At 35.1% G+C, this 26,728-nt stretch overlaps 2 protein-coding genes across 4 annotated transcripts; one reads left to right on the forward strand and one right to left on the reverse strand.

Annotated features, from left to right (window-relative positions):
• The first annotated feature begins 4,492 nt into the window (after positions 1 to 4,492).
• LOC147405130 (uncharacterized) lies at positions 4,493 to 5,470 on the forward strand. Its single transcript, XM_086441300.1, has one exon. It carries the CDS (start codon positions 4,661 to 4,663, stop codon positions 5,468 to 5,470), a length of 810 nt encoding a protein of 269 aa, XP_086297426.1. The 5' UTR covers positions 4,493 to 4,660.
• A 79-nt stretch (positions 5,471 to 5,549) lies between these two features.
• LOC147405131 (HAD-superfamily hydrolase, subfamily IG, 5'-nucleotidase) lies at positions 5,550 to 26,474 on the reverse strand. Of its 3 annotated transcripts, XM_086441298.1 has the most exons (18): positions 25,924 to 26,056; positions 24,805 to 24,915; positions 23,679 to 23,989; positions 20,399 to 20,476; positions 18,035 to 18,255; positions 17,109 to 17,201; positions 14,676 to 14,759; positions 14,455 to 14,571; positions 12,926 to 13,031; positions 12,758 to 12,820; positions 12,599 to 12,652; positions 11,048 to 11,105; positions 10,762 to 10,838; positions 9,350 to 9,420; positions 9,136 to 9,196; positions 7,388 to 7,447; positions 6,351 to 6,413; positions 5,550 to 5,810 (listed from the first exon to the last, which is right to left on the reverse strand). In XM_086441298.1, the coding sequence occupies exons 2-18, from the start codon at positions 24,869 to 24,871 to the stop codon at positions 5,688 to 5,690; spliced, it is 1,707 nt and encodes a 568-aa protein (XP_086297424.1). In that variant the 5' UTR covers positions 24,872 to 24,915; positions 25,924 to 26,056; the 3' UTR covers positions 5,550 to 5,687. The 3 variants fall into 3 exon arrangements, with proteins under 3 accessions (XP_086297424.1, XP_086297423.1, XP_086297425.1); XM_086441297.1 differs by lacking the exon at positions 24,805 to 24,915 and having other exon boundaries at positions 25,924 to 26,474; XM_086441299.1 differs by lacking the exon at positions 24,805 to 24,915 and having other exon boundaries at positions 23,679 to 23,978; positions 25,924 to 26,064.
• Positions 26,475 to 26,728: the final 254 nt, after the last annotated feature.

The raw sequence follows: 26,728 nt of genomic DNA on the forward strand, positions 1-26,728 counted from the left end.
TGTTAACCTATTCAACCTCATCTTCAATCCAAGGTTTTCAGCCTAATCTTATAACCTCTTGTAGAAAACCTTTCATTTTTCTATACAAAATTCCATATCTCTTACTTTCCTAAAATTCCTATTTGTTCCTAAGGTTTGAAGGTTGAAGGAGAGAGAGTTTTAAGGTGAAGACGGAGGGTAAAACTTTTTAGCCCAAGAGTTTCTAGACTGATTTTAAGAAGAAAAATCGAAGATTTTGGTTGGAGGTTGAGGGTGTAGGAATTTTGGTCATTTTTTTTTCGTATCTCACGAAAGATGGAGCTCATTAGGTATGTCGTCAGTTTGAGAACATAAGTATCTCAAATATTCACCAAAATACGTAGGGGTGAGTTTAAATCAGTGTTGTGTAAGTTGGTAAATTTTGCGAGTGTTGAGATACCATACTTGCTAAGTTCATTAACATTTCTAAGTGTAGCATGCAGACTTTAACCAAAACATCACACTGGGTATCGACATTTCATATTGACTGTCAACTCGGTTGCCTTCAAGACAAGGATGACTCACTCATGTCATAGGTCTCATAGATGAGTTATAAAAACATCCATAAAGTAGAGGATTCTTAAGAGTATGGTGGCAATTCTTAGCACAATACGTGCACACAACTTAGAAAATAATGATACCAAGTTGGTGGGTTTGGATAGAGTATAATCATGTTTGAGTTGTAATCTTGTGGACCCATCTAACCAAATTATTAAATGGGTCATCTGAGTTAGGGACATCAACGCATTTAATTAGCGTATTAATGACTTGTGTTAATTAGTGTATAACCCAGTTCATAGATAGTTATTTAAATCTTGAAACATAGGTTAAGTAAGTTATAATCATGTTGACTTGTATACGCTCCAACCCAGAACTGTTTAGAAATTTTTAAGTAGGCAATAATCGTGCATGTTCATGGGTTATACATATCAACCTTAACACGACACAACCTAACATGTTTATTATACAGGTCATGTCTTGTTACATGGTATGAGGTTTGACAAGATCGGTCGGGTTCAATAAATTTTTATAATGTCTTTACCAGTTTACCTCAATATGGCATGACCTATATGACCCGTTGCTAGGGACATCAACGCATTTAATTAGCGTATTAATGACTTGTGTTAATTAGTGTATAACCCAGTTCATAGATAGTTATTTAAATCTTGAAACATAGGTTAAGTAAGTTATAATCATGTTGACTTGTATACGCTCCAACCCAGAACTGTTTAGAAATTTTTAAGTAGGCAATAATCGTGCATGTTCATGGGTTATACATATCAACCTTAACACGACACAACCTAACATGTTTATTATACAGGTCATGTCTTGTTACATGGTATGAGGTTTGACAAGATCGGTCGGGTTCAATAAATTTTTATAATGTCTTTACCAGTTAACCTCAATATGGCATGACCTATATGACCCGTTGCTACCCTAAAATAAAGCAATGAAAGTTGGTTAGAAGAGAGCCCAGTACCTGAGCAAGGATTTTCTCGTGCGCCGGGGGGGTGGTCGTCGATAAGCTTGAAGGGCTCGAACAGGAGTGGAAACACTAAAGGCATTTTTTTTTGTTATATGGAGATCTTTAATATTGACGAAAAAGACCTATACGCTTCCTTGGCCTTGATCTTCTCTAATGATTAAATACAAAATGACCTCAATACCCTCGTTTCAACGAAAAGTAAAAAATAAAAATTACCTCTTTAATTTCTCTATCCAAATTAGTCATCTTCAACATCTTAGGTATTATTTATTTATTTATTTTTAATCCTAATCTTGAATCATGGGTTTAATCTACTTTAATCTTCTAACCTATAGAACAAAATAGGATATTTCAAAGTATAAGATGAGATTTTTTTGAAAGAAAATTCTAAGGTGTTCTAGAAAAGAATAAAGATGAGGTTCAAAATGATGGGTTGCAGATGAGGTTAAACAAATTAAAATTAATTTTTTTTTTTTATAGAAGTTGAATATTTTGAAGACGCCTAGTTTTATGAGAAAAAATGAAGGGCTTTTCGTTACAAATTGAAGATGAGAGTATTTACGTCATTTTTTGTTAGTGTAGAAAGGAATAACAATATCAATATGGCATGTCTTTGAAAAACATAGGGATATCTTAAATATTCACCCAAATGGATAGTGACAAAGTTGGGCTTCGGAAAGGCTCGGCAAGGGAAAAATTTGAAGAAAAAAAATCAGCAAAAATCAGAAAAATAAATAAATAAATAAAAATATATTGTTACTTAATACAATATTAAACAAAATTATAAAATTTCTTATTAAAATATATATATATTTCAGAGTTTTGTGAATAAATCGGGGGATTACATCACCAATTGAAAGAAGCATGAATTAATCATGATTTTAAAAAAAAAAAAATCGGAGAATTTGTTCACTATGCCCAAATGTGGAGTAGTGTCCAAATCAGTCAAAATATTTAGGGGAGGAGTGGGATGAAAGGAGGTTTTTTGAAACCAAAGAAATTGAGGAGGGGTGACTGCCAAAAATTCTAAACGTGGGGGGCAAACAGGGGGACATACTTGAAATATATTAAAATTATGAGTAGCTTTAGTAATTTTTACAAATTCTTTGGCCTGGGGTGCAAAAACGAATTATTCCTGATCCAATATCACAACATTGGTCTGTGCAAATGGTTGTTGGAGATATGTCCTATAAATAAATAGAGAACCATAACTTCTTCACTTGTATTATCTTTCCCATAATTTGATGCTTTTAGTTCTCTCATCCGTTCGTCTTTGAATGTGAGAATTGGATGAAACCAAATCTTCGACTCTCTTGTTGTCTATCGGTGGTGGAATAAGATTTGGTTTCCTCCAATATCTCATCTTCAATGTTTCTACCAAATACTGTCTATATCTTTGTGGGGGTCTTTGAATGTGAGAATTGGATGAAACCAAATCTTCGACTCTCTCGCTGTCTATGGGTGGGGAATAAGATTTGGTTTCCTCCAATGTCTCATCTTCAATGTTTCAACCAAATATCGTCTAAATCTTCGTGGGGTTTTAAAGTTAGAATTGGATGAAATCAAATTCTTTGACTCTCTTGGGTGGAATTGAAGGATTTGGTTTCCTCCAATATCTCACAATGCGTTTTAATGTGAGGGAGGCAAATTTCTTGATGATCTTAAATATTTTTAATTTCCTTCAAAGTTTACAAAATTTTGTGGGAGCAAAGTCTTTAAAGATTTTTAAAAAGAAATTATGATTGACTCTTTCAATGTTTAAAAAATTCTGTGCGAGGAAAAGTCTTTGAAAATCTTTAAAACAATTATTTTTAAGTAACTCCTTCAAGTTTCAGAAATTCTTGTGGGGGCAATTGCCCCCACTGTAAATCCGCCTGGACTTCATTCCACCGCACACCAGATGTTCATTCAACTTCTCATATTTTATTTTATGAAAAATGCTGAAGTATCATTAAATTTGACATTGATTATGTGTGCACCTCCACATCAGCAATGTGTGAATTGATGTCAATTTTAATGTCACTCCAGCACCACTCTTATTTTATAAACCCAAATTACTCGGTTGATTCTATGCATTTTTCACTGATTAAACCGAGTCAATGATTTGACTCAATAAGTTAGTTCCATCAAGTTTTGAGGTCAAGTCACCTTGAAATCCAATCGAGTGAAGTTGACTCGATGAATTTTACAAATATGGGAGGACAATATTAAAGGAGAGCTAATCGGACACTAACTTTTATTTGTCCACCAAACATTTCAAACTAATCGATTTGGAGACGTAAATATCCAATCCTTATTTTATTTTAGTTTTCCTACTAGGATACTCGTTTTTTCCTTCTTCTCCTACCAAAGCACTATCCAATATATTCCTTCTCCTCCAAATACTGTCTTTAAAGAGAAAGAAAGACCAAATTCATTTCTTCTTCTCTAAATGACTTCTTCAAGGACAGAGAAAAGAAGAGAAATATTGAGTAAATTTTTTTTGGAATTTCATTAGTGGAGTGGTTTTGGAATCTAAGAATTTTAATAGAATTTATTTTGTTTGAATTTTTGAAAAAAAAAAATAATTTAGGCTGGATATTTTTTATTTTATAAAAAAAAAAAAAATTTGTTAAAAATGACTTGAAACAACATTCGAAGTAACATTTAGACTGCACTTTAGTGTGAAGAAGGCTCCTTGGATTTTGAATGTCACCAAAGGAAGCATTTATTCTGTGAGGCTAGTTTGGGTCCGCAATACTTTTTCTCTCTTTTTTGGGAGTATTCCATGGGATGAATCGTGTGGTCCCACAGTACCATATAAAGATGCTCCCTGATTGACAACGCGTCTACATCAATCAACACACAAGTACATTCTCTTCAACTTGATTGGCGATTGATTTTTGACTAATAAAAACAAAAATCGATGAGATTGAGAGAAAATGGATTAAAGATTAGTTGCCCTTTTTCAATATAAAAGATGAAAAAAATAAAAAAAAACCAAAGAGACGAAAGGAGGACATCCTTCTGGGGCTGACAGTAACACTAATTTCCACTTGCTGTTGTTGTTTTCAAGTGGGACCCTTAGAGAATCAAGTGAGGAGAAGCCTATATAGAAAACAACCAAACCAGCCCTAATTTACCTCTCTAGGAGAAGACAGCAACAAAAAGTCAACTATGGCCATCCAAGACGAAGACGACGACGACATCGACATGGATGCAGACCCTCTCACCATCCTACAACCAGACCAACATGAAGAAACCACGTCAACAGCAAACCCAATAGTAGATGACACAGCACAACAACAACAACAACACTATCTCCAATCGATCGACTCAACTGTGGTTATAAGGCAGTTACCCTCACAAGGCCTCTCCTTCCAGCTCTGGCCCGCAGCCACCACACTCGTCTCCCTCCTCGACCAACACCAACTCAAAAACAATACCACACTTTCCTCCATCCTTAACCATCATCTTCATCTTAATCGACCTCTCCGAATTCTCGAGCTCGGCTCGGGTACTGGACTTGTTGGCATTGCTGCTGCTGCAATCCTTGGTGCCAATGTCACTCTCACCGATCTCCCTCACGTCCTCGACAACCTCCAATTCAATGCAACCGAAAATGCCAATGTAGTTGGATTGAAGGGTGGGATTGTCAATGTCAAATCTCTTAGGTGGGGAGAGGTTGAAGATGTGGGATCAATTGGAGAAGTGTTTGATGTTATCTTAGGTTCTGATGTCGTCTACTATGATTACCTCTTTGAACCTCTTCTTAGTACACTTCAATTATTCTTAAATGGAGACAATGATGTCGTGTTCTTGATGGCTCATCTGAAGAGGTGGAAGAAGGATTCTGCTTTCTTCAAGAAGGCGAGGAAGATGTTTGAAGTTCAGAAGATTCACTCGGATCCTCCATCACCTGGATCTCGAATTGGTGTCGTGGTTTACAGTTTTGCCGGGAAACATAAAAGAATGTCTGTTCAATGATCATTTTAGGTGATTTCGATAGAGGATGAGATCAAGTGAAATGTATTAATTCGAATTTTCCAAGCGAAATCAATTCAAATTCTGAAATCAAAGTGAAGAACTTGATTAATAACCACAATTGATATGTTAAGGTACATGGATGCAGAACAATGTGACAAACATTCATTACATGACACCGCATTTTTCACTATAAAGATCAATCACCATTTCCGTTAAGTTAGATGGCGAGTATATCGAATTCATGGGGCATGAAGTCTTCGCTTGGTCTGTAGTATTTGTCGGGCGAGTATAAGCCTAAGTTGGTAACTTGGCTTGTGTACAAGCATGCAAACCTCTCCACCTACCATAAAAATGTGAAAACGATCATAATCATGAGTCACGTATCAATCAAATTAAACGAAGAAAAAAAATATTATAAGATGGTAGTAAGACCAACTATGCTACATGGACCTGAAAATTGGGTAAGTGGAAAAGCATTCGAGAAAATTTAGAACTCCAATAGGGCAATAAACTAGGAGAAAGTCAAGTAAGATGTTTTGGGCATGTTTAACGAAGATCAATTACAACCCCCCGAGCTACAAGAAATATTCACGCTGGAGGTCCTTAAAGAGTGAGAAAACGACCCAAAAGAAAGTGAAGGCAGTTATGAACTCTCTTTCAATGATGGAAGACTTGGTTCTGGACAATGTGGAATGAACAGGATTTGTTTGGCCGACCCCAATCCTATACATTTTTTTTCTTTTCTTTTATGCACTCCAAACCTTTTGTTTTGAAGTGATTTTTGACAAGGGAAACTCCTAGATAATACCCGTTCCCATGCAAGTCGAATTTTAAAATATGGAGTAATCTTGTAGGTTAGTAAAGATCTAAAAGAGTATACCTGATGAGCAAAGCGTGAGTTCTGATACCCAGTCTTCATGAGTTGTCCCCAGACCTTGTGAAACTATAAGAAGTGATCAGCCACATTAGAATCTAATCAAATAAAAAAAAAGGAAAAAAAAAGGTGTGTGTTCACTGATATTCACTCTGTTCACACGAGCAAAGATGAATCATCTTATTATGGGGTGGAATACAATGTTTATGGTTAACATTGAATTATCTGAAATTTATACAAACATCCATTGTGAAAGCATCTGAGTAAAATATGTTCTGAATAAAATTGGGTGATGGTTTTACTATAGTGAGATGTTGGCATCCAAATTTCGTTCAATTGCAAGCTGAAAAAGAATTTGCGAGTAAAAATGTAACATATATTGAGTAACAAATAAATAACTTGACCCCCAATGGAAGCAAAGAGAAACAAAATCACAAGTCTATTTCCCACAAAAAACATTTGGGAAGTATATGATCCTAATAGAGTCGGTTTCCCACTTAGGTATTCATCCCAGATGACCTTAGATGTATAAGAGGCACCTAAGTGGAGCTGTGGGTATTGAGTTTAGCAAGCTCCCAACCTTTGATCACCAGATAGTGGTGTGGGTATTGAGTTTAGCAATCCCCCGACCTTTGATCATCAGATAGTGGTGAAACGAGACTGCTTCAAACTAATAAAGGGTAAGAAATAGGAAGCTAAGAAAATCACCCAAGCCAAATAAGTTGGAATCCATCCGTCTGTGTAACATCATCAATCTATTATTTTACAGATGGCTTTGTTTTCACTGACAAGTAAACAGCAAAAAGTATGTTTACTGAAAATTAATTTGCACGATTCATTTTCTTTTCAATTTCAGAAAAAAAAAAAACAGAGAGTTAAAGATACATCAATTTAAACAAAACAGAAAGGATCTGTTTTCAGAAAAAACATGTACTCAATTTACAGCTGATTACTTGCTGGAAATAAACAACTAAAGAAAAAAACTTAAATATGTAAGGGTAACTGTCAGTGGTAAAAGCAAAGAAATTATATTTATTGCTTACCTTATGATGGCATTCCCGCTGGGCTTCTTGATGACACAGACGAACCTTCTCCCTTTGAGACTAACAATAGAAAGGAAACAATAAATAATTGGTCATAGTGAAAATAGTAATGGCAGAATCCATCAACAAGAATTTCAAGCCAGATGGCATTAAAGAGCATATGCAACACTTGCAGCATGAAATATCTTTCTCACGTGATATATATTATTACTGATTTAAGGAACTATTTGGTGCACTAACCTAAGGTATTTTTTTTTCATTGACTATAAAAAGGGTGAAAGCGCCTAAATAAATGGTGTTACACCATTATTTCTTTCACTGAAAGCTATGTTGTATTCGTCCACGAATATGCAGAGCAAATGGGAAACCCTAAGCTCTGCAATTAGAAAATCGTAAAAAACTTTAGTATACTTGTAAAGAAAAAATAATGTAAACAAGTTTGCTAAGACATCTCTTCCAATTGACGCTAAAGGGTGCTGGTTGCATATGATCTCTAGCATGACTTTGGGCTATTATTTGCATACTCCTTTAGTCCTCCCTGAACCTTCTTCAAGTCCTTGAGGCTCTTGATTACCGTGGACAAGGGTATTTATGTATCTTGGGGGCAACAGTATGAGCCTGTGTTAGGAAAATTCGTGAAATGGGAGCTACAACTCAGTTGCATATCTAGAACCAGGCCTTTTCTTAAATATGAGTGCTAGAATCAATGTATGGACTTTATAACTATGTTACAAGCCCTAGACACAGGTTATGAACAAAATGGTGAAGCCATTACCATTTACTGGTCATGAAATTGATACAGACGGTTGTTCGGTTCTTCGGTAGACACTTGAATTTTTATTTTTTTGGGGGGGGGGGATTTCAAAGTCCAAAGTGATACATTTGTCACATCACTATGTGATGAGAAACATCCTACATGTTTATTACTTAAAAGAATCATAAAGAACAAAACTTTAGCTCTTTGAACTGGTTAACAATTGCTCCTTCAGGATCATAAGGAATTTAAAAAAGTTAAGCCTATCAAGGTTTGGTCCCACATGATCCCAGTGAAGTTTAGCATCTCACATGTCAAAAGAGTAAAACAAGGCGAGTGTGGAAAATAGAGATGGCCAGTGCAGACATTACAAGGTTATCAATGGGAAACCTAGTGGTGTAGCCTACAATGATTATCCTCATCCAAGCCTTTTGCTAACTATTTGGGGTCATCCATACAAAACCTGTTCTGCCATGGGAGAACTGCAAAGTACTGTAGGGAAAATTGGAATCATCAAGGAAAGAAATGACAAGAGTTGGGATAAAGTTTGTAGAGGGCAAAAATGCATCCCTGAGTTTCCTAGAAGATTAGACATGTAAGACAGAGCTACTCACAGGAACCGATGCTGGTGAGTCAGGTGGCTTGCCTATAACTTATGTGCACTAAGAATATTCCATTAAAGTTTTACAGAGATTCCATGTTGCATGGCACAAAAATTCTTAGAGAGGAAAACTTCAAATTCATAGGGCTAGGTTTGTCAAAACTCCATCATGCCTGCTAACTTATTAAAATAATACAGAAAATCAGTTATTGGTACGTAACTTGCAACATATAGAGAACAATATCAAAATATTCTTCATAACAGATTCCATGCAAGCATCCTACTTCACGTGTCTGTTGACTAAATGTTTAATTTAGTAAAAAAAAGAAAAAAGAAAAAAAAAAGATGTTCTCATTTGATAATTGCACGTGAAAACAAGACTGTGGCGCTGACCTCAAATTCATTAAGTTCTGAGGATAACTTCTGCTTCTCATGGGCATCAACACCTTCAAACCTAAGCCAAGAAATGATCAAGGTCCAAAGAAAGAAAAATTAGTATCCAAAATATTGTGTACCAAGAGTGGAGCAAACTCTACACCATGTGTAGTTTCAACTCGATTGATAATAGTTTTAAGTACAAAATGTGCCATCCAGGTATGATAGTTACTTCATAGACCACTTCAAACGATGAATTTTGTCCTCAACAAGATCCCGCTCTTTTCTTAGTAATCTGAGTTGCTGCACAAATCAACTTATGTAAGGTATGCAACAAAAGGAAAGCAAAATAATAAAAAAAATAGAAAGCTAAATTATTGAACATCTTCGACAAGGTTTCCTTGCAACTCCATTCAATAGAAAGACAGAATGAAATGGTCTGGATTGACCATGTCAGCCATCCACATGGCATAAAACCTCATCGATTGCCTTCCAATTGTCCAACATAGCTCAAGCAACCCTTTGCCGTTAGATAAATAATGAATTTGGAAATTAGCAATCAAGGGTTCATGAACCAAAGATTTGTGTTGTTGGCACCCCAAGATTTATGAGTTGCCAATTTCAACACTCATAATATCCAAATACCAATTTCTTAAATGTGCTGAGATCAGAAAATGATTGCTGGCTTCTAAAGCTAAAGATGGAACCTATAAGGCAGATATGCATTGAGGGAGAGAGCTGCTATTTCTAATCGTTTTTTTTTTTTTTTTAAGTATAAAATATATTTGAAGAAAAGAGAGGCACAAAATACAAGAAGGAAGCATTATCCACTATCTTACTTTAGTGGATAATGCTTCCTCATTTCTGGTGCCTTCTTTTCATTATTTTTTTCTTTTTTGATAGGTTAAGGTGGTTGGTAACTCTCGTTTAGTGTTTCCTTTACACTACACTGCCGATCTCAAGAACTGATTAAAGGAGGAGGGTTGCATCAGGTTGGAAGCCGGTGTAAAAATCCACCACCTCCTAATAGGTAAGGTGATTGGCCCACTGAAGCAAATGCTTGTATGAGGCAGTATCCACTGTGCTCAACCAGGCTAATTCTAGGGGAATAATGTGATTTAACTCCATTGAGGAGACTAGTCCTAAAAGGGTATCGACAATGTTCACCATTTCTCAGAACTTGATTCGGATCTTGAAGGTGGAAAACGTTGATTGCTTGAACAAATGACTGTTCCATTAAATCTACTTTTAAAATGTGTAGTGACAAATTTCCCCATTTTTTGGAACAGTCGCATTTAATTCACGATTCTTTCTTATTCTCAAAGCTTTGAAGAAAAAAAAATACATTTTTGTATTATTTTATATGAAATTATGTAATTTTGTTTAATATATGTTTATTTTAGGAAAAATACATTTTTGTATGATCCACAATAGTATGTATTTTATTTTTTTTGTTTTCAATTTTTTCTCCGACTTTTTGCCGCTTTTTCCACATTTTTCCCTTGCTGAATTATTCCCAAATCCCAACTTTGTCACTAAGCTAAAATGGGATGCAGCAGAACATGCAAAGTACATTCACTTGAAAAACAGAATTTGATAATCAAGTAAAAGATATACTTTGCAAATAAAAAACCTTATGAATACCTTACGGACATCCCTCAACTTCCAGAGGAGTTCTACCTCCCTTTCAAGCTCTGGAACAACAAGCATTGTCCTCCAACCTATTAAGACATGAAGCAACAACACAACCGTTATCCTGAAGCCAATGCATAAAAGTGGAATCAATAAGAACAAAAATCAAAATAAAATTAGATCTCTTTAATTTATCACTAATACATAAAATAAAGCTTTTAATAAAGAAAAATTAGACCAAGAAAATTCCAATATCATAAAATAAAATTAAAAAAAATTGATTTAGTAAAAGGGATACCTAGAACTTTTTTGCTGCGCAAGATGTCCCCATAAATGTGATCCCCAACATACAGAACCTGCAAAAAATAAACATATTACCATTTAATGAGAAAGATATTCATGCATTGGAGGTTTAACAAACAAATCTGCATTGAGAAAGAAATTTCCAAAGTGAATCACTAAAAAACTGCACATGCAACTACAAGATAGAGTTTACTGCAAAACTGACCAAATTAGGGTACCTTGAATGTATTATATTAATAATCAAAAAGTGACTAAGAAAGATAAAATTAGAAATGTAAAACCATTTGATGACTTGTGTTTTTTTCGAGGAGTTTTTAGAAATTTTCTTTGCTGATTTTATAGGGAGGTGGGAATGGATCTGCAGCTCACCATCATCTTAGTTATTTTTGCTTTGGCTTCTCTTTCTGTACTATTGTTGGAGAGAGAGTAACCCCAATAGATGATAAACTAAGAGAGAGCTGAGATGGTCAGGTCATGTCACTCATGTACAACAAAGACCGATAACAGTCTTAGCAAGAACAAGCAAGTTGAAGGTTTTAAACGAGAAAATCTTCTGGTTAATATAAGCTAGCCATACTCTTGATTACCTTGAACTTTTCTGGTTCTTTTGGCTGTTTCCTTTGACTAAACAGTCCCAGAATAACAATTTTCGAAACATATTTTCATCTTCTCTTTTTGTTTAAACATAATCAAACCTAGTCACCACCATCTCACAACTAGAGAGGTGAATCGGTGTATGTATTTACAAGAGCGTATTATTGAACTAACGAATTGGGATAAACGTTTTCGTTTTGATTGACCTCCCTCTGTCATATAATAAGTATTAAGTTCCTTATTTCGTCCTCTATCGAAAGAGAAAATATCCAAAATGGAATCTACTAAGCAAGTCCTAAAGTCAAAATTAAGTTTAATAATATTTCTACTATATGATGGAGAAAAGCTGTTACTACAATCAGTTAAAAGGCTTTCTAAGGCTCGAAAAATATAATCCATAGCAAGATTGTATTTTTCTTTCCTATACAATGTTACAAGTTCAAATCATCATCATCATTAAAGCATTATCCCAACTAATGCTATAGTTCATAAGTTTACAAGTGAAATGGGTATAGGTCAAGTAACTATATTACTTTTGTATACATCATGTTAACTAGTTTTTAAGAGAATGATACTTGGTTAGATATGGTTGGTTGCAATTAAGTAGCTTGGCAGTTTTGTAGTTTTGTAAATTCCAACTTAAGGGATGGGTTGGGTTCTCTTTAATACAAAATTACAAAAGATATTACAGAATTGCCTCCCTAAAATTACAAAACTTCCCTAGTCAACTGTATTGTCATTTTCATTATCATGGCTGTCAACATACAAGACCTGAAAGTTCAAAAGAAAATGAAAGTTATGCTATTACAGGCATCAACCACCACACATGAGAATCTTAAAAGTAAATTATATTTCAAAATGAAAGCCATTGAACACAGAAAGCATGCTGTTAGTCCCAATTTAAGAAGAAATAAATTACAACCACAGATTAATAGACTAAGTGATGTATCACCTGTGAACTTGCTTCAATTGAAAGCAGTTTATGCAGATGACCAACACTGCCCCCCTAATTGCAAGTTGCACATTATCAAAATCAGCAATCATTTGACTAAGAACATTTCACTGAACATAGGGGGAAAGTATGTGGATATGACAAAGTTTGAAGGAATACCTGGAAAACTCTACAAGCCTTTTTCAGACCCTTAAGTGGTAATATTGGTGGCGAGTTTCCTATCTTTTAAAGCACATCAGTTGAGTAAATAAAGGGAAGCAAACATAAGAGAAAATTCAGATTCGTAACATGCAACTAGACGAGAACGGTGGATTTTTTTACACTAACCTGAGGGACAGGAGTGCCATTGTCCGTATTAAGAAGCTTTCCAGACTCAGGCTCAACTTCAAATAGGTTTGCACGATTGTCTTCATGGAAGAAGCCTGGCTTTGAGCTGTAAATATTAAATAGAAGATAATAAGCTGGTTCTATATGGTAAACAAAAAAAAAGGCTAAGGGAAAAAATTTGCAACAAAATATGACCAAATAATGTTGTGTTCATCAACAAAGCATTCAATTACATCCTACAAATAATTTTACAAAAGCATTCCTGCAACAAAAATGACCGAAGAATGGTATGTTCACCAACAAAAGACATACTAACAACACCCAACTACATCCTACAAATAATTATGAACACTCAATTCTGCAAATTTTGCACTTCAAAACTGTCCTGCATAAAGAGAGATGCAAATCTCAAGTTCCTGTAAAGAAATGCATAACATTAAGCAAAGAAATTAAGTGTAAAATTATGTTTCAAGTTAACAATTTGGACGTAGTCCATAATTTGCAGCGCCAAACTCTTTAGAAAGCTCATCAAGTGCAATCAAGGAAAGGAAAGAGAAAAAAAAATCAATAGTATGAAATCGAGTTGTAAAACACAAGAAACATATGCATGAGAACGTTGTTTTTCAAGATGCTGCACCGATTTATGTTTAAGAAGAAGTTATCAATGGGGTGATGCAGTTTAATAAGATGGACTGTAGGTAGGCCAAGCTTTGTAGATGGTTTAAAGATATTAAGTTAAGATTGACCAATGTGGTCCATAAGTTTCTATAATTATACTTTTATGTTGAGTTAGGAAGAAGCAAACCATATGGAATTGTTTTGGGAAGGTTTGCCCGTAGCTAAGGAATCCATTTTTAATCAAGAAAGGAAATCTGATATGAAGAGAAGAAAAAATTCATTCCAAATTGTGTTCTAAGAAGAGTAATCTTCTTCCTAAAGCTGTTGCACGGTTTCCCGGAAGAACCCAAGATTGCGAGTCCATATTAGAGGACTTCTTCACCATTATTTTGCAAGAACTTAGAATTAGTAATTTGGTATTGCTATTGTTTAAGTTTATTTTTTGAAAGGCCTATTCACTTTCTGGCATAGTCTTGATTACCTTCGTGGCCAATAGAGAATTGGGGATGAGATTTGGCTGATAACCCATTCTTTGTACATCGCGTGAATCAAAAGTGATCCCTTCTTTTCTATATTATCGAAAGCAACTGTGTTTTCATCTTATGAACAATTACATGATCCATGAGTACTAACAGATGCATACAACGTATAATCTATCAATTTCAAAAATAAAAAGAAAATCAATTTGGGTCTCTCCAATACTAGTGGTGCAAAGAAAAAAAAACAATCCATAGAAATATATAACAAGAAAAATAAACAATTAATCCATATAAAAAAAAAATGCAAGGATATCCCCCCACAATTTTTTTTTTTTTTTTTTTTTTTTTTTGGGGGGGGGGGGGGGGGGGGGGGTAACATTTTATTCAAACACATAAAAAATAATTGCTAAAAGTCTAGGGGAAGTATTGAACCTGCCCGTAATGACAACATCAAAGTTCTCAAGCCAATCATAATTGCGACAGGAACTACCATCCAAAGTTCGTTTGCCACATAGGAAATTCATCACAACATTCGTATAGTCCCATAAACTACACCACATTTATAGGAAGAGAAAGAAAAAGATCACTTTCATTATGATAGGACCTTTTATGAATAAAACAAGAATCAATAATAGGTTGGAAAAAATCAATACCTATTTGTCACCAAGAATGTTGCACGACCAGAATCTCGGAGCATTTTGATCATGGGTACTATAGAGGGATCATTGTTGATATACCTAAATTAATGAAAAGAAATCAAAGTAAAATTAGAGTTGTCAACATCATCATGAAAACCTTCCTTATCACAAAGATATGTGGTCAATTGAACGAATCTTGTTCCTCCTTTCAATTCTGTCTAAACCATTGTCTTCTGTTAATTCAGGAATGTTCGCATACACTCTCACTACCTTAAGCCATCAATTTTTATTGGTTCTTCCTTTCTATGGGTGTTACTAAAATTGTACTCCACATACTCTATGTTCATTATACTTATACTAAACCCTTGAACTCCAAAAAAATTCTTCAGAGTTATAGTTTAGCATTGACTGCCTGTCTCGTCTCGTCAACTAAACTACATCATCTACAACTCACATACACCAAAGAACCTGCTCTTTAATTTAAGCAATTATGTTATAGACTCACAATTGATTCCTGAGGCAACCCAATCGTAATTAGGAACTCATAGTTTCTCATGCTTTTTCCAAGGCTAAGTCATGTGGGGATTTTTCATATTTTCCCTAAACTTCTATAACATTTTTCTAAGCAGAAAGGCTGCATTTCTTCTCACACAAGTACCAATCCTATGATACAGTCCTAAACCATATCAATCTATCTGCCTGAGACCTATTTCTTCCCCAATACTCACCAAATTAACTCTCTAGGTAGTTTTCTCATGCTTTTTCCAAGTTAAGTCATGTGGGATTTTTCTTATTTTCCCTAAACTTCTATAACATTTGGCTATGTAGAGAGACTACATTGATGGTTGATTTCCCTGGCATAAAACAATTGGTTCTCTAATACCTATATTACTTGTCTTAATCTTTGTTCGATCACTCATACTAATATAAACTATTGAAGACTTTAAACATAAAACATGTCTCATAGAACTTATAAAAAAAACGTCTCATAGAATTGAGTGGTGAACTAAGCTTCACATTGCAAACCCAAATAGTTGTGAATTTTGTGATTAGACATTGTGAATGATGGTGGTGGTGATGGTGTTGCTGCTAGAATGAGCTTCTTGACAATCACAAAAGTCATGTTACCATTTTAACAAAGCAAAGCAGCAATTAGAACCAGTAAATTTTTTTGGGAAAACCAACTTTATTTCACTAGAACGTAGATAGATTTCCAACAAGTTGGAAGAAACTGACATAGTTTCTAACAAATGAATAGACTCATCACTAAGCCAAAAGCACCAGGAAGGCTCAAAAGAAGTGAGAAGCTTGTACTAGACATGACTAGCAGTGAAGAAACCGCAATTGGGAAAAAATAAAAAGGAGATACTAAAGGCAATGTTTACCACAACCTCCTTTATTTATAGAAGCACATTTGGTGAAAGATACTTATTAAAAAAATTCATAGGCTAAGACCGCTATACAGATACTTCCAGTGCCTTTCCGTAGTTTCTTGCATAAAATAGCAAAAGAGCCAAGCTCAATTCAAAGAGAGACTGATAAAAGTGATGCATATAATGAACTTATTAAATTAAACTTAAAGTACCACCTCAATCGCTGAGAAATGAATAAATAAAAACTACTAAGTCAATCCCCCATCACAAAAAGCATTTACTACTCAAATCACTATAGAATCTTTTGCTAGCTAATGGGCCAAAACAATAGAGAATATTTTGTTACGTGGATATTTGAGATATTTGTTCCCTCTGTGGAATGAAGATTGATGGAAAAAACAGTAACACCAACTTATCACCAAAGTTTCGGGACAAAAGAAATGTTCACAATACAATTCATTATGCTTTGGCATATGATGTAATATTTCAGTTTCACAGAAATGATTCGCTATGTTTTGCCATATGCTGCATACATACAAAACTATATACAAAATGATGCAATGTTTTGGTCGTGAACGTGTGCTTTACTTAAGTCATTTTTCGAAAGTCAGCAGAACTCAAGACTATATCTATAATGAATGGAAGTAATAAATTAGAACTATTAAATAAATCAACATGTAACGGAGACCCCAATAAAAAATTGGTGAGTAACATTTATGATGTCAATGGGTAAATTACATTAATAATCAATTTTTTGTCAAAAAATATTTCTATTAAAAAAATCAAGAAAATAGGAAATCAGTAACGAAACCAATGTGTGAAAATTGAGAAACTCTAAGGATATTTGATGACATAAATTTTACTTCTAGAATGAGTTATGAGACTGTTTTCACACTTGCTTTATCATTTTCTAGAATATTAAAACCTGGTTGACGGTTTTTTATGGTCTATAATATTTCCGTAGCTCCCTCAACTTCTTCAGTGTTTTCATAAACTTCCACAGCATATTTCTTATTTCAAAAAGGCCACAGTTTGTAAGAAACGAAATAGCATATTTTTTCCCATTCATACTTACTTCCCAGGATCTTTTGCAACCATTTGCTTTAAAGTTCCATCACGATGACATAAGTCAACTGCAGCTCGAACATCCTTGTACATTCTAGAGTAGCTGTATGATGCAAAGCATGTTGATAAAATAGAAAAACAACCCAAAAGAAATGGAATTAGTTGGGAGAAAATTTGCCTCGTAGACATCCCTATGATGTGGGGTGGCAAAACCACCACCAGATTTTTTATGTCACACAACATGACATAAAGGAGGGGCCAGCATATGTAGCTGTGCAACTTAGACAAAGAGGCATGGGCAAACATCAAAACAGCTACCCGGCATAACTCAAAACCACATCCAGAGAAAAACATAAATCAACAGCAATGGTAAATGGACATTAGAATACAGAAGAATTTAGATGATGATAATGTTAATTTATATAAAATAATATCAGGGTATATAGATTTTAAGAATTTTCAATATATACATAATTTCTGTGTGTGTGAAGCTTTTAAACAGTGAAGATAATCGAGAAAGGCCTTTACTTTCATTAAAGAACAAAAGTATAGAAGCACAATTTTGAAACCAAACCAATCAAGAACTAAACTAGGTCTGGGCTTGACCATGAAAATTTGGTGTTTCCAGACAGGCCCTTAGCATGCAGCTCTAAAACATATGAAATCAAAATCCAACATCAACTTTCAATTAAAAAAATCTGTTTTTGTCTGTCTAAAATACTTATCATGGTCCTATAAATCCCAACATTGAAAAAAAAAAAACTGTGGATTCATTATCCAATATTAAAATTTAAAATTAGAAAAAATAAAGAAATAAATAAAAAGTAATACTTATTTACCTATCAAAATAAATACTCCATTTTTAAAGACCCATAGGCAACAGAACAGCTATGATAAAATGATTCTACTAAAAAACAGAATGAGTTGTATTCATACTCGGCACCGTCGGGAACTTTTCCAGGATTATTATCCTTGAAGTCAACAAGTTGTGCAAATAGATAGGCCTCTGCCAGTGAGAAAAGAGTATCAATTAGTGCATAGTCAGGTTCATCAAATGAATCCCGTAACAAGGTGTTTCCATAGGTGGCCATTTTGTCTTCCTTGGACATTTCCCTAAAGCCATGGTAGGCCACTTTCACATATTTGTGCCGATCCATCTGCACAATGAACAATTACAACTGTTAATGGTTGCATGGAGATTGATCCACAAAAGTAGGAAAGCAAAACTTACCCAAAGAACGGGGAACATAACACTTTGTTTCAAAACCAAAACACCAATACAAGTATGAGTATTTCAACAAATGTGTCGACACCATTCTGTGACTTTGTAATAAATAAATAATAACCCCAGAAGAAATGAGAAAAAAAGTATTTGTGTAGTATAGCATCATCATCGAAGCCCCATTCCAAAAAAATTGGAGTTGCTGAACAAATCCTGTTCCTCCATTTAATTTTTTCTAAAGCCATGCATTCTCTTAATAAAATCCTGATAGTAGATCACCTATTTGCTCACAATCAAACTATTGGGGATTTCTGCGTCATGTTTAAAGTGGGAAAAGTTAAATCTTCTCCCCGTCCATCATATTTGAAGCTCATAATGTATGGTCCCATTTTTCTCCTTATTCCACTTTTTTTGGACTCTTCCCATGTCCAAGTCAAATCTACTTGGTAGTTGGTTCAGTAATGCTTTTAATATTTATTAAAAAAAATAAAAATAAAAAAGGATTCTTCGGAGGAAAGTACATTTTATTGTTTATTGGAGTATTTCGTGAGAGAGAAACTGAAGAAAATTTGAAGGATACAAGAGCATTCAAGAAATCATTCTTTTTCTGTTGAAGTGAACATTTTTGAGTCCCCCAATTCAAGGGGATTTCATTTGAAAACTTCATTTCACATGGGAGTCTATGAAATTTGATGATTGTTAAGCTTATTAATTTGGTGCATGTAATGATTGTATGTGAGTGCTTTTGTTTGTAATTATGGGGTGGATCTTTTTTTTTTTTTTTTTTTTGGGGGGGGGGTGCGAATTTTGGGGTGGATATTTGCTGAGGGTTTTAGGTTAGATTGTGCAAGAGGTCATATCGACCTCTTGGGGTGTTATATTTTGCTTTTGCTTTCCACCCACACACACACACTCATAATTTTTATTTTGTAAGAACGTAAAAAATCATGATAAAGTTGTAAAATCTCAAAATATTTAAAGTTGCCAAATCTTGATGAAAGAGATTCTAAACAATTGATGATTTCTCAATTGGATATTTGGGCTAAAAGTTATGCACCTTAGAAGCTAACAGTCATTGGGCCCAACAAAATTAAATACGCACACACACCTCTTTTCCAATCATATATTCATTGTGACCAGGGGTCAAATTTCCGTTCCATTTGAGAATGTTTAAAACCCAAGCTCGCCCTGAAACATTAAATGTTTCAATCAAGACCATTTCAATTTTTTCCTTAACGAAACATTGCACCAAAATGAGATTTTTAACCGTGGTTGTGACTTTGTTGATTCTTGTTTTTTAACTTCCTGGCATTTGATTTAGAACATGTATTACTCTAGGTTACACCACTACCAAAATGGCCAAAGAAAATCAATAATAATTTAAATAGCTAACTAAATCAGATTGTCTTGTTAAGACTAAAAGTTCACTCAATTATGGAGTGTTAAGTCAAATAACTTCCATGAGCGTCTTAACTCAATGGGCACATTATGAAACAATGACTCGCTTAAGTAATAATTCATACTTTTGACACAATTGTGTAAGGGTCAAGTAGCACATGCAATTTGGTCATCATGACGTGTGTTAGAAACAAATCTTGATGTATTTCAGGAATGGCCAAGCCTCAAGGGTTCCTCCATTTTCATGTTTATGCGATCTTTTCGAGCTCCTCCAATTCAATAATTACTAGATTATATTTGAAAAGTCTCATTCAAATCATCATAGGCCTTAACTCTGCCAGTGTCAAACTTCAGCATACACTTGCAACACCAATCATAAAGGAGTTATGTCTGGTTAGCAGCAGGCGTAAAAATTTTGGCATCTAACATGAATCTAGAACCTCCACAAAACGAAGAAAACAATATGCCCAAGTTAGTTTGTATGTGGATTACTACTTGAGAACAATTCAAGTGTCTCAAAATCTTTGCTAAATAGCTTTCAAATCCTTTCCTCAGAGTAAATTACAGCAATGTTAGGTTTAGCAAATAGTTAATTAAAATAGCAAGATGAGCTTATAGCACAAATATCAGCATTTGTGAAGCAAATGTAAATTCCACAAACAATTAAGCAAGGGTATAACCTTCAAGATGTTGCCCCTCTTCTTATCAAGAACCAAGCCCCGGACCATGTATTCCCAATCAAATGACCATTCTAATAACTGCATAAATATGAAACCACATGAGTAAACCAATCTGCAAATCATTGCTCCAAATTTTAAGCATGAATTCTTTTATAGACACAAAATAACTAATATTTCATTTTTGTAAGTAAAATTTTATTAAAAAGGAAAGAGAAGAGGAGGTCGAGGAGACCTGCTTCACAAAAGCAAAGAGAACAAAAGCAACCCCTCACCCATTAAAAACAGTTTCTCATCCACATAAAAGATCTTCAACCCCTTCTAACTCTACCAAAGTAGGAAAAAAAAAAAACACCACTGTGCAAAAGGATTATACATTGGTCTTCCTTTATGTGTGGTATGCAAAAGTTGTTCTATTTGAAATTTCATGATGATACATTGGCCTGACATATAAAAGTCTGGAGATACATTGGCCTGGGAAAGTCTGCACATTGTGCAATGTTTATGTAGGAAAGTCTGCAGATTCTTAGATTCCCATGGATGATTGCTGTTGATAAGAAGACTTTATTGGTCCTATGGGTCGAGACAAACCTCATCAAGAGAAAGAATTTTTGGACCATGGACTGGCCTAGCAAGGCCTCGTGGAGTGGAGAAAAATCTTGAAGGCTAGAGGGGAAGCTGTAAAGAATGTCCTTCATCTCATTGGGGATGGAAGGAAAACTAAGCTTTGGGCTGACCCATGGCATCCCATGGGTATTTTAAAAGAGGATTTCAGTGAAGAGAAAAGTTCACTGAATGGTTCTTGGTCCTTACCAAGAGGGGTTGAGGCTTCTATGCAAAGAATGGTCCAAGATCTTCCTAGAGTTCCTATCCACCAAGGAAGAGAAGATAAGAGTGGTTTGGAAAGAGAACACAAATGGTATTTTCATTGTCAAATCTGCCACCATGGGTCTTCAAATAGCTGGACAGTGTACTCCATGGAGTCAGATAGTTTGGGACAAACATAAGATTCCTCATCAGAGCTTTATAGCATGGCTTGCTTTGAAGGGGCATCTGAAAACCTTGAAAAGGCTCAAGGATTGGAAGATCCTCACTGATGCCAATTGCTGTTTTTGTAGACAAGAAGAGGAGGACACGAGCAACTTATTCATGGGATGTCTGTATGCTAAAAAGGTATGGAGTCTTGTCTTAAAAAACTGTCTTGTGAAGAAAGCTTTGGGCTCCTGGGAAGATGAAATGAGACGAGTTCAGGGCAATTTTAAAGAGAAATCTATCCTAGATTCCATCAAACATGTGGCCTTCTGCTCCTTTGTTTACCAAATATGGAAGGAGAGGTATTCCAGAAACTATCGACCAGAGTTCAAAAGTGTTGAATTCATTCTCAATTTAATCCAAAACGACATCCACATCAAGTTCTCTACTCTGTTGGATAAAGTTACATCGAGCTCTCTACTCTGTTGGATAAAGTTGAAGACTTGGAGTTTAATAGAGACTTCATAGCTGCTTGGAGTCTCAATGCTCCATTTGCTCTTCCAACTTGGAAATACTGTAAGTGGCAGAAACCTTCGATTGGGGGCTGGGTTATTAATTCCAATGGTTCCTTCTCTAACTCAAGGGGTGGGTATGGAGCTCTAATCAGGGATCATGTTGGGGAGGTTCTCGTAGCTGCTGTTAGCAATTGAAGGAAATTGCAGCAAGGTTGTGGTACAAGCTGACTCTAAGGTTGCTATACAAACCTTGAATAGAGAATGCAAAAGCCCTTGGAGTGTGGAGCACATCACCTTATCTATCCAGAATTTGGTTCAGCAATTTGAGGAGATCGAGTTTGTTTGTGTTTTCAGGGAAGCCAACAAACCTGCTGATCTGCTAGCTTCTTTGAATATGTCATGTAGGTGTCAAGTCCTTAGATAGGAACATGTTGAGTTCTACTCTTTGTAATTTTTTGAGTCAAGATAATAGGGGTTTTACACATTAGTCGACAACATGTTGAGTTCTACTCTTTGTAATCTTTTGAGTCAAGAAAAGAAGGGTTTTAAACATTAGAATGTAATGGCTGCCCTTTGACCTTGCAAGCTTAAGCTTCTATTTGTCTAATCGGCAGGGGGCCGCTAAGTCCCCATTTACCTTCCAAAAAAAACGAATATGAATAAGTTGTCGACTAAAATGAATTAAATCCACTCAAGAAGAAGGAGAAGAGAGGCGTAAACTTAAGGTTGCAGCACAAAACACCATTGAATTGAGCAATATGATCAGCTCTAAACCCAACATATACTTACACTGCATGCTATTAAATTTAACTAAGTAGCAGAATGGACTATCAATGATGAGGACAGGAAGATGAACCAAATAATTGATCAGACAAAGAGTTGGTAACAATACTTCAGATTTGTAGAAAGCCACAGAATGAACTTGATACATTTTGCAGAATGCATGTTTTTCATAACTAATGTCTAGACTCATATTACCAACGTGAAAATCTCTAGTACATAGGATTACAAGAAATAGTGGCAAACAAAGACAGCAAACTCAGAAGGAAGAACTGAAAGACCACATGCCAACACAAATAAATAAAGAGAATCAATGGAGTTACACTTCGATGAAGATCATTGGTAGTTAACCAAATTCATTGGCCTAGGACATATAACTACACTGAAACATATATAAAGATGTATTTCCTTCTCAACATTGTGTAACATTTTTACGTAGGTATGTCTGGAGATTATAGACATAACCATCAACCTAAACAGGACCACACAAACAATATAATTTGTTCTGCAATAAATATGAGCTCCAAATGATGCTTGAATACGAATAGGTTGTCAGCACAATGAATTAAATCCAAGCAGAACAAGTAGAGGAGAGGTGTAAACTTCAATTAGATCTCTTAAGTAGGGGAGAAAAAGGAAGATTGTTCAGACACAAGATGTCAAGGTTGCAACACAGAACACCACTGAATAGAGCAATGGGCCCACTTTAACATGCAATTGAATTGTCACAAAATTTTACAAATAAGAAGTTAATCAACAAAAACCATAAATTTAGGATCGTACTAATCACAACATGGAAATATCTACAAGAAACCAACAATAGATTGATGATGCATTGTGGCTAAACCTCCTAAAGAGAATTGTAGCTACAATGAATTTCCAAAAAGGTGATGTTGTGTGAAAGAAATTTGTGGAATCAGTATGAAGCACTTGTGCATGATACAATAAAGCCACAATGCATGCCATAAGGGTCAGTTTTCATGAAAAGGAAATAACAGATGAAAATGCACACAAACCTCTGGAGGGTACCCCAAATCATAAACAAGCTTTCTGATTGTACCATCATATGCAAGGGATTCAAAAGTTTCAGGCATGTATTGCGCCAATGTGTAATCCATATCAAAGCCAACTGCAACAATATTCTTCATGTTTAAAGATCTGTTGCAGAAGATTTGTTTCTCCATATCAATCTTACTGCCCCATCCTGGAGATGACCAAATACATCGATTCTGACCACCATCATTGCATACGGGCAGATGAAACTGTGATGTTTTGTCATCCACTCGAGCCCCATCCATTGTATAGCTGGCATAAAACTGATTTGCTCCTAATAGCAAATGCAGAATAGTATTAGCACCAAATTGTGACTATATATATAGGGGAGCGCTCAAGGGACATAAGTGAAAAACATATGTAAAAACAATCACTTTTCAAAATATGGGTTAGAAGTTTCGGATTGAGCTGATTTTTTGAAAGGATGATCTCTATGATGAGAAGATCGTCCTCAGAAAAAATCAGATCAATCCGAACCTTCGAACCCCATCAAAAGTGATTTAGAATGTTGACCGTTGATTTTCTATCAATAATTTGCAAACCACTTTTGATGGATTTAGAAGTTTCAGAGATGGGCTGATTTTTTGTGAGGATGATCTTCTCGTCATAGAGATCATCCTCACAAAAAAATCAGCTCAATCCGAAACTTCTAACCCATATTTTGAAAAATGTTTGTTTTTACATATGTTTTTACTTATGTCCCTTGAACGCACCACCCCCCCCCCCTTCCCCCCGCGTAATGTTTATGGGAATAAATCCAAGCACACCTAGAACATAATTCATCAAGTTTTACACAAAAATTAAAATCAAAGGCAACAAACAAGTTGAACGTCATTCAATTAAGTTTAGCAAGCAATCATAACCAAGAAATTTGAACCCAAGAATATTGATTGAAAATTATAGAAAGCCCAACTAGTACAGAAGAGAATATTTTCCTGGTTTGATAAATTGATAACCCTTGTTTCAAATTGAGAGAAGGTTTATGGAATATGAAAACATGTACTTGTTTTCAAATGCATTGGTCATAAATAAGCTATATAATTTTCTTCTAATCAACTAAAATGTAACCTATGATCGTTTACTTCTCACCTCCATTTGCCATGTCACGAAGACCACCTAAATAAGTCCAATCACGGTGCTCAATCTTTGGTAGCATGACATCCAGGTGAAAAACCCCTCATCATGCGCAGCTTTGATAAACTGAGTGGAGAGGAAGAAAAGCTCTAAGACTACAAAATCCTAGAATAGAAATAAAACTTTAACTGAATCTCAAAAGTATATGGTTGGTTGAGCTGTCCGCATCAAGATATGATTCTACTCAATTTTTCAGTTGTAAATTACTCGAGAAACATAAAGTTTAAGTGGGAGGCGATGTGTCATAAGTAGTCGTGTGTGGGCTGGCTGTGTTTTGTTTGTTTTCCTTGTTTTTTTCTTTTTGTTTTCTGTTGCTTTCTTGTACAGGAGCCATCTAGGCCACTGCTTTTTTACTTTTCTAATAAATTGTTTTCACTTATTACCACACAAAAAAAAATAAGCAAATGATAGTCATTTACTTGTTAATGACCAAAAACAAATGTCATCTGTTTTCTTACAAGATCTCCAAATTAATTCTGTAAATTACAAGAATAAATTTGAGTCTCCATTCTTAATTTCCACTACATTTCATTTCAACACCATCCACTAACAAATCCGCAAGAAAAATGCAAACTTCAAGTGATCCTTACTACAATCAACACTTCACAACTTATCTTCAAGATTGATCAAAAGTTATAGTCTTTATATTCCAACTTAAATCCGCTCCAAGAATACTTATGAATCCAATTTCTCAAGTGAAAAAAAAGGCTTTTTTTCCGTAAATCCACTCCACATTAGCAAATTAATCGCCTTAATCTGGCAAAAACCTTAAAATTCACACCGATTCAACTAGAACCACTCCATGTACTACAAGCGGCTTATCAATCAATCTTGAAAGAATTTATATTCCAACTTAAATCCTCTCTAAGAATACATAGAAGTCCAATTTCTCAAGTTTTTTTTTAAGGAAATTTTTCCTTAAATCCACTCCACATTAGCAAATCAATCACACTAACCTCCCCAAAACCCTAAAATCCACAAAGATACAACAAGTACCAAAACCAGAATTACAACACGAATTCAAAACCGTTAGTTCTAAACAGAATTATTAGAATTTTAAAAAAAACAACGAACCTCGTCCTATTCCAATATCGAATCTTCGTTTTCTTCTTCTAAATCGTCCAAACGATTGATCTTCGAAAGGTGAAGAACTGAGATAATCACCACCACAAATTTCAGAATGAAACCTAATAAATCGAGAAGCCAAAGGAGATGAAATTTCTGGAGAGAGAAGAGAGATGCAAAAGGCGACTGGTCTCTTTGGAATTCGCATTTTGTGGGATTTAAATAGACATCTTCGTGAGGCGGTGCTGACGAGTGGATAAAGCGAATCAGATCCTCGAAGCGTCGTCGTTCCACTACTTGTTGTCGTAGTTGTTGTTGGAGGAGACATCTCTCTCTTTTATCTCATTTTTAGGTCAAAAAAGGAAAGAAAGAAAGAAAGAGAACAACACAAATGGTCCATTAAAGAAACCATTTCTTCTATCCAATACCATATGAGGGAACCTTATTCGGATTCTGTTTTTCTGTGAATGTGCGCTTCGTTTTCATCAACTTGAGTGAAGTTAGAAGAGCGAGAGATTGAAAGGGAATGGACAGAGAGAGAGAGAGGGTGCGCATGTTAAGATATTGCGCCACGTGGTTTTGGCGGGGAGAGGGAATTGTGTTTGTTTTGCTTGTGTGCGCCGATATCTTGCGCCGGTTGATTTTTTTTTTTTTTTTTTACTGCTTTTGTAACTGAAAAACTGTCAGATTTGTGGAGAAAAGAGATTGGCAATTTTGGCGGGATTGAGGGTGCGCAGTGCGCATTACTTTTGTTGTAAGCGCTTTTTTAACACCGCTACTGTACGGTAGATTTCCATGCGGAACACTTTTCTTA

Source organism: Akebia trifoliata, chromosome 4 (assembly GCF_017979445.1).
Source record: "Akebia trifoliata isolate Shusen 1 chromosome 4, ASM1797944v1, whole genome shotgun sequence".
NCBI classification, from domain to species: Eukaryota; Viridiplantae; Streptophyta; class Magnoliopsida; order Ranunculales; family Lardizabalaceae; genus Akebia; species Akebia trifoliata.

Bases quoted from the DNA above. Each gene is read 5' to 3' on its own strand.
- LOC147405131 (XM_086441297.1), bottom strand. From the start codon at position 26,242: ATGTCTCCTCCAACAACAACTACGACAACAAGTAGTGGAACGACGACG. The intron at 11,106-12,598 runs GTGATACATCAC...TATTTTTTGCAG, and splicing joins CAATTGAAGCAAGTTCACAG to GTTCTGTATGTTGGGGATCA. The intron at 5,811-6,350 runs GTATACTCTTTT...TTTTTATGGTAG, and splicing joins ACTCACGCTTTGCTCATCAG to GTGGAGAGGTTTGCATGCTT.
- LOC147405130 (XM_086441300.1), top strand. From the start codon at position 4,661: ATGGCCATCCAAGACGAAGACGACGACGACATCGACATGGATGCAGAC.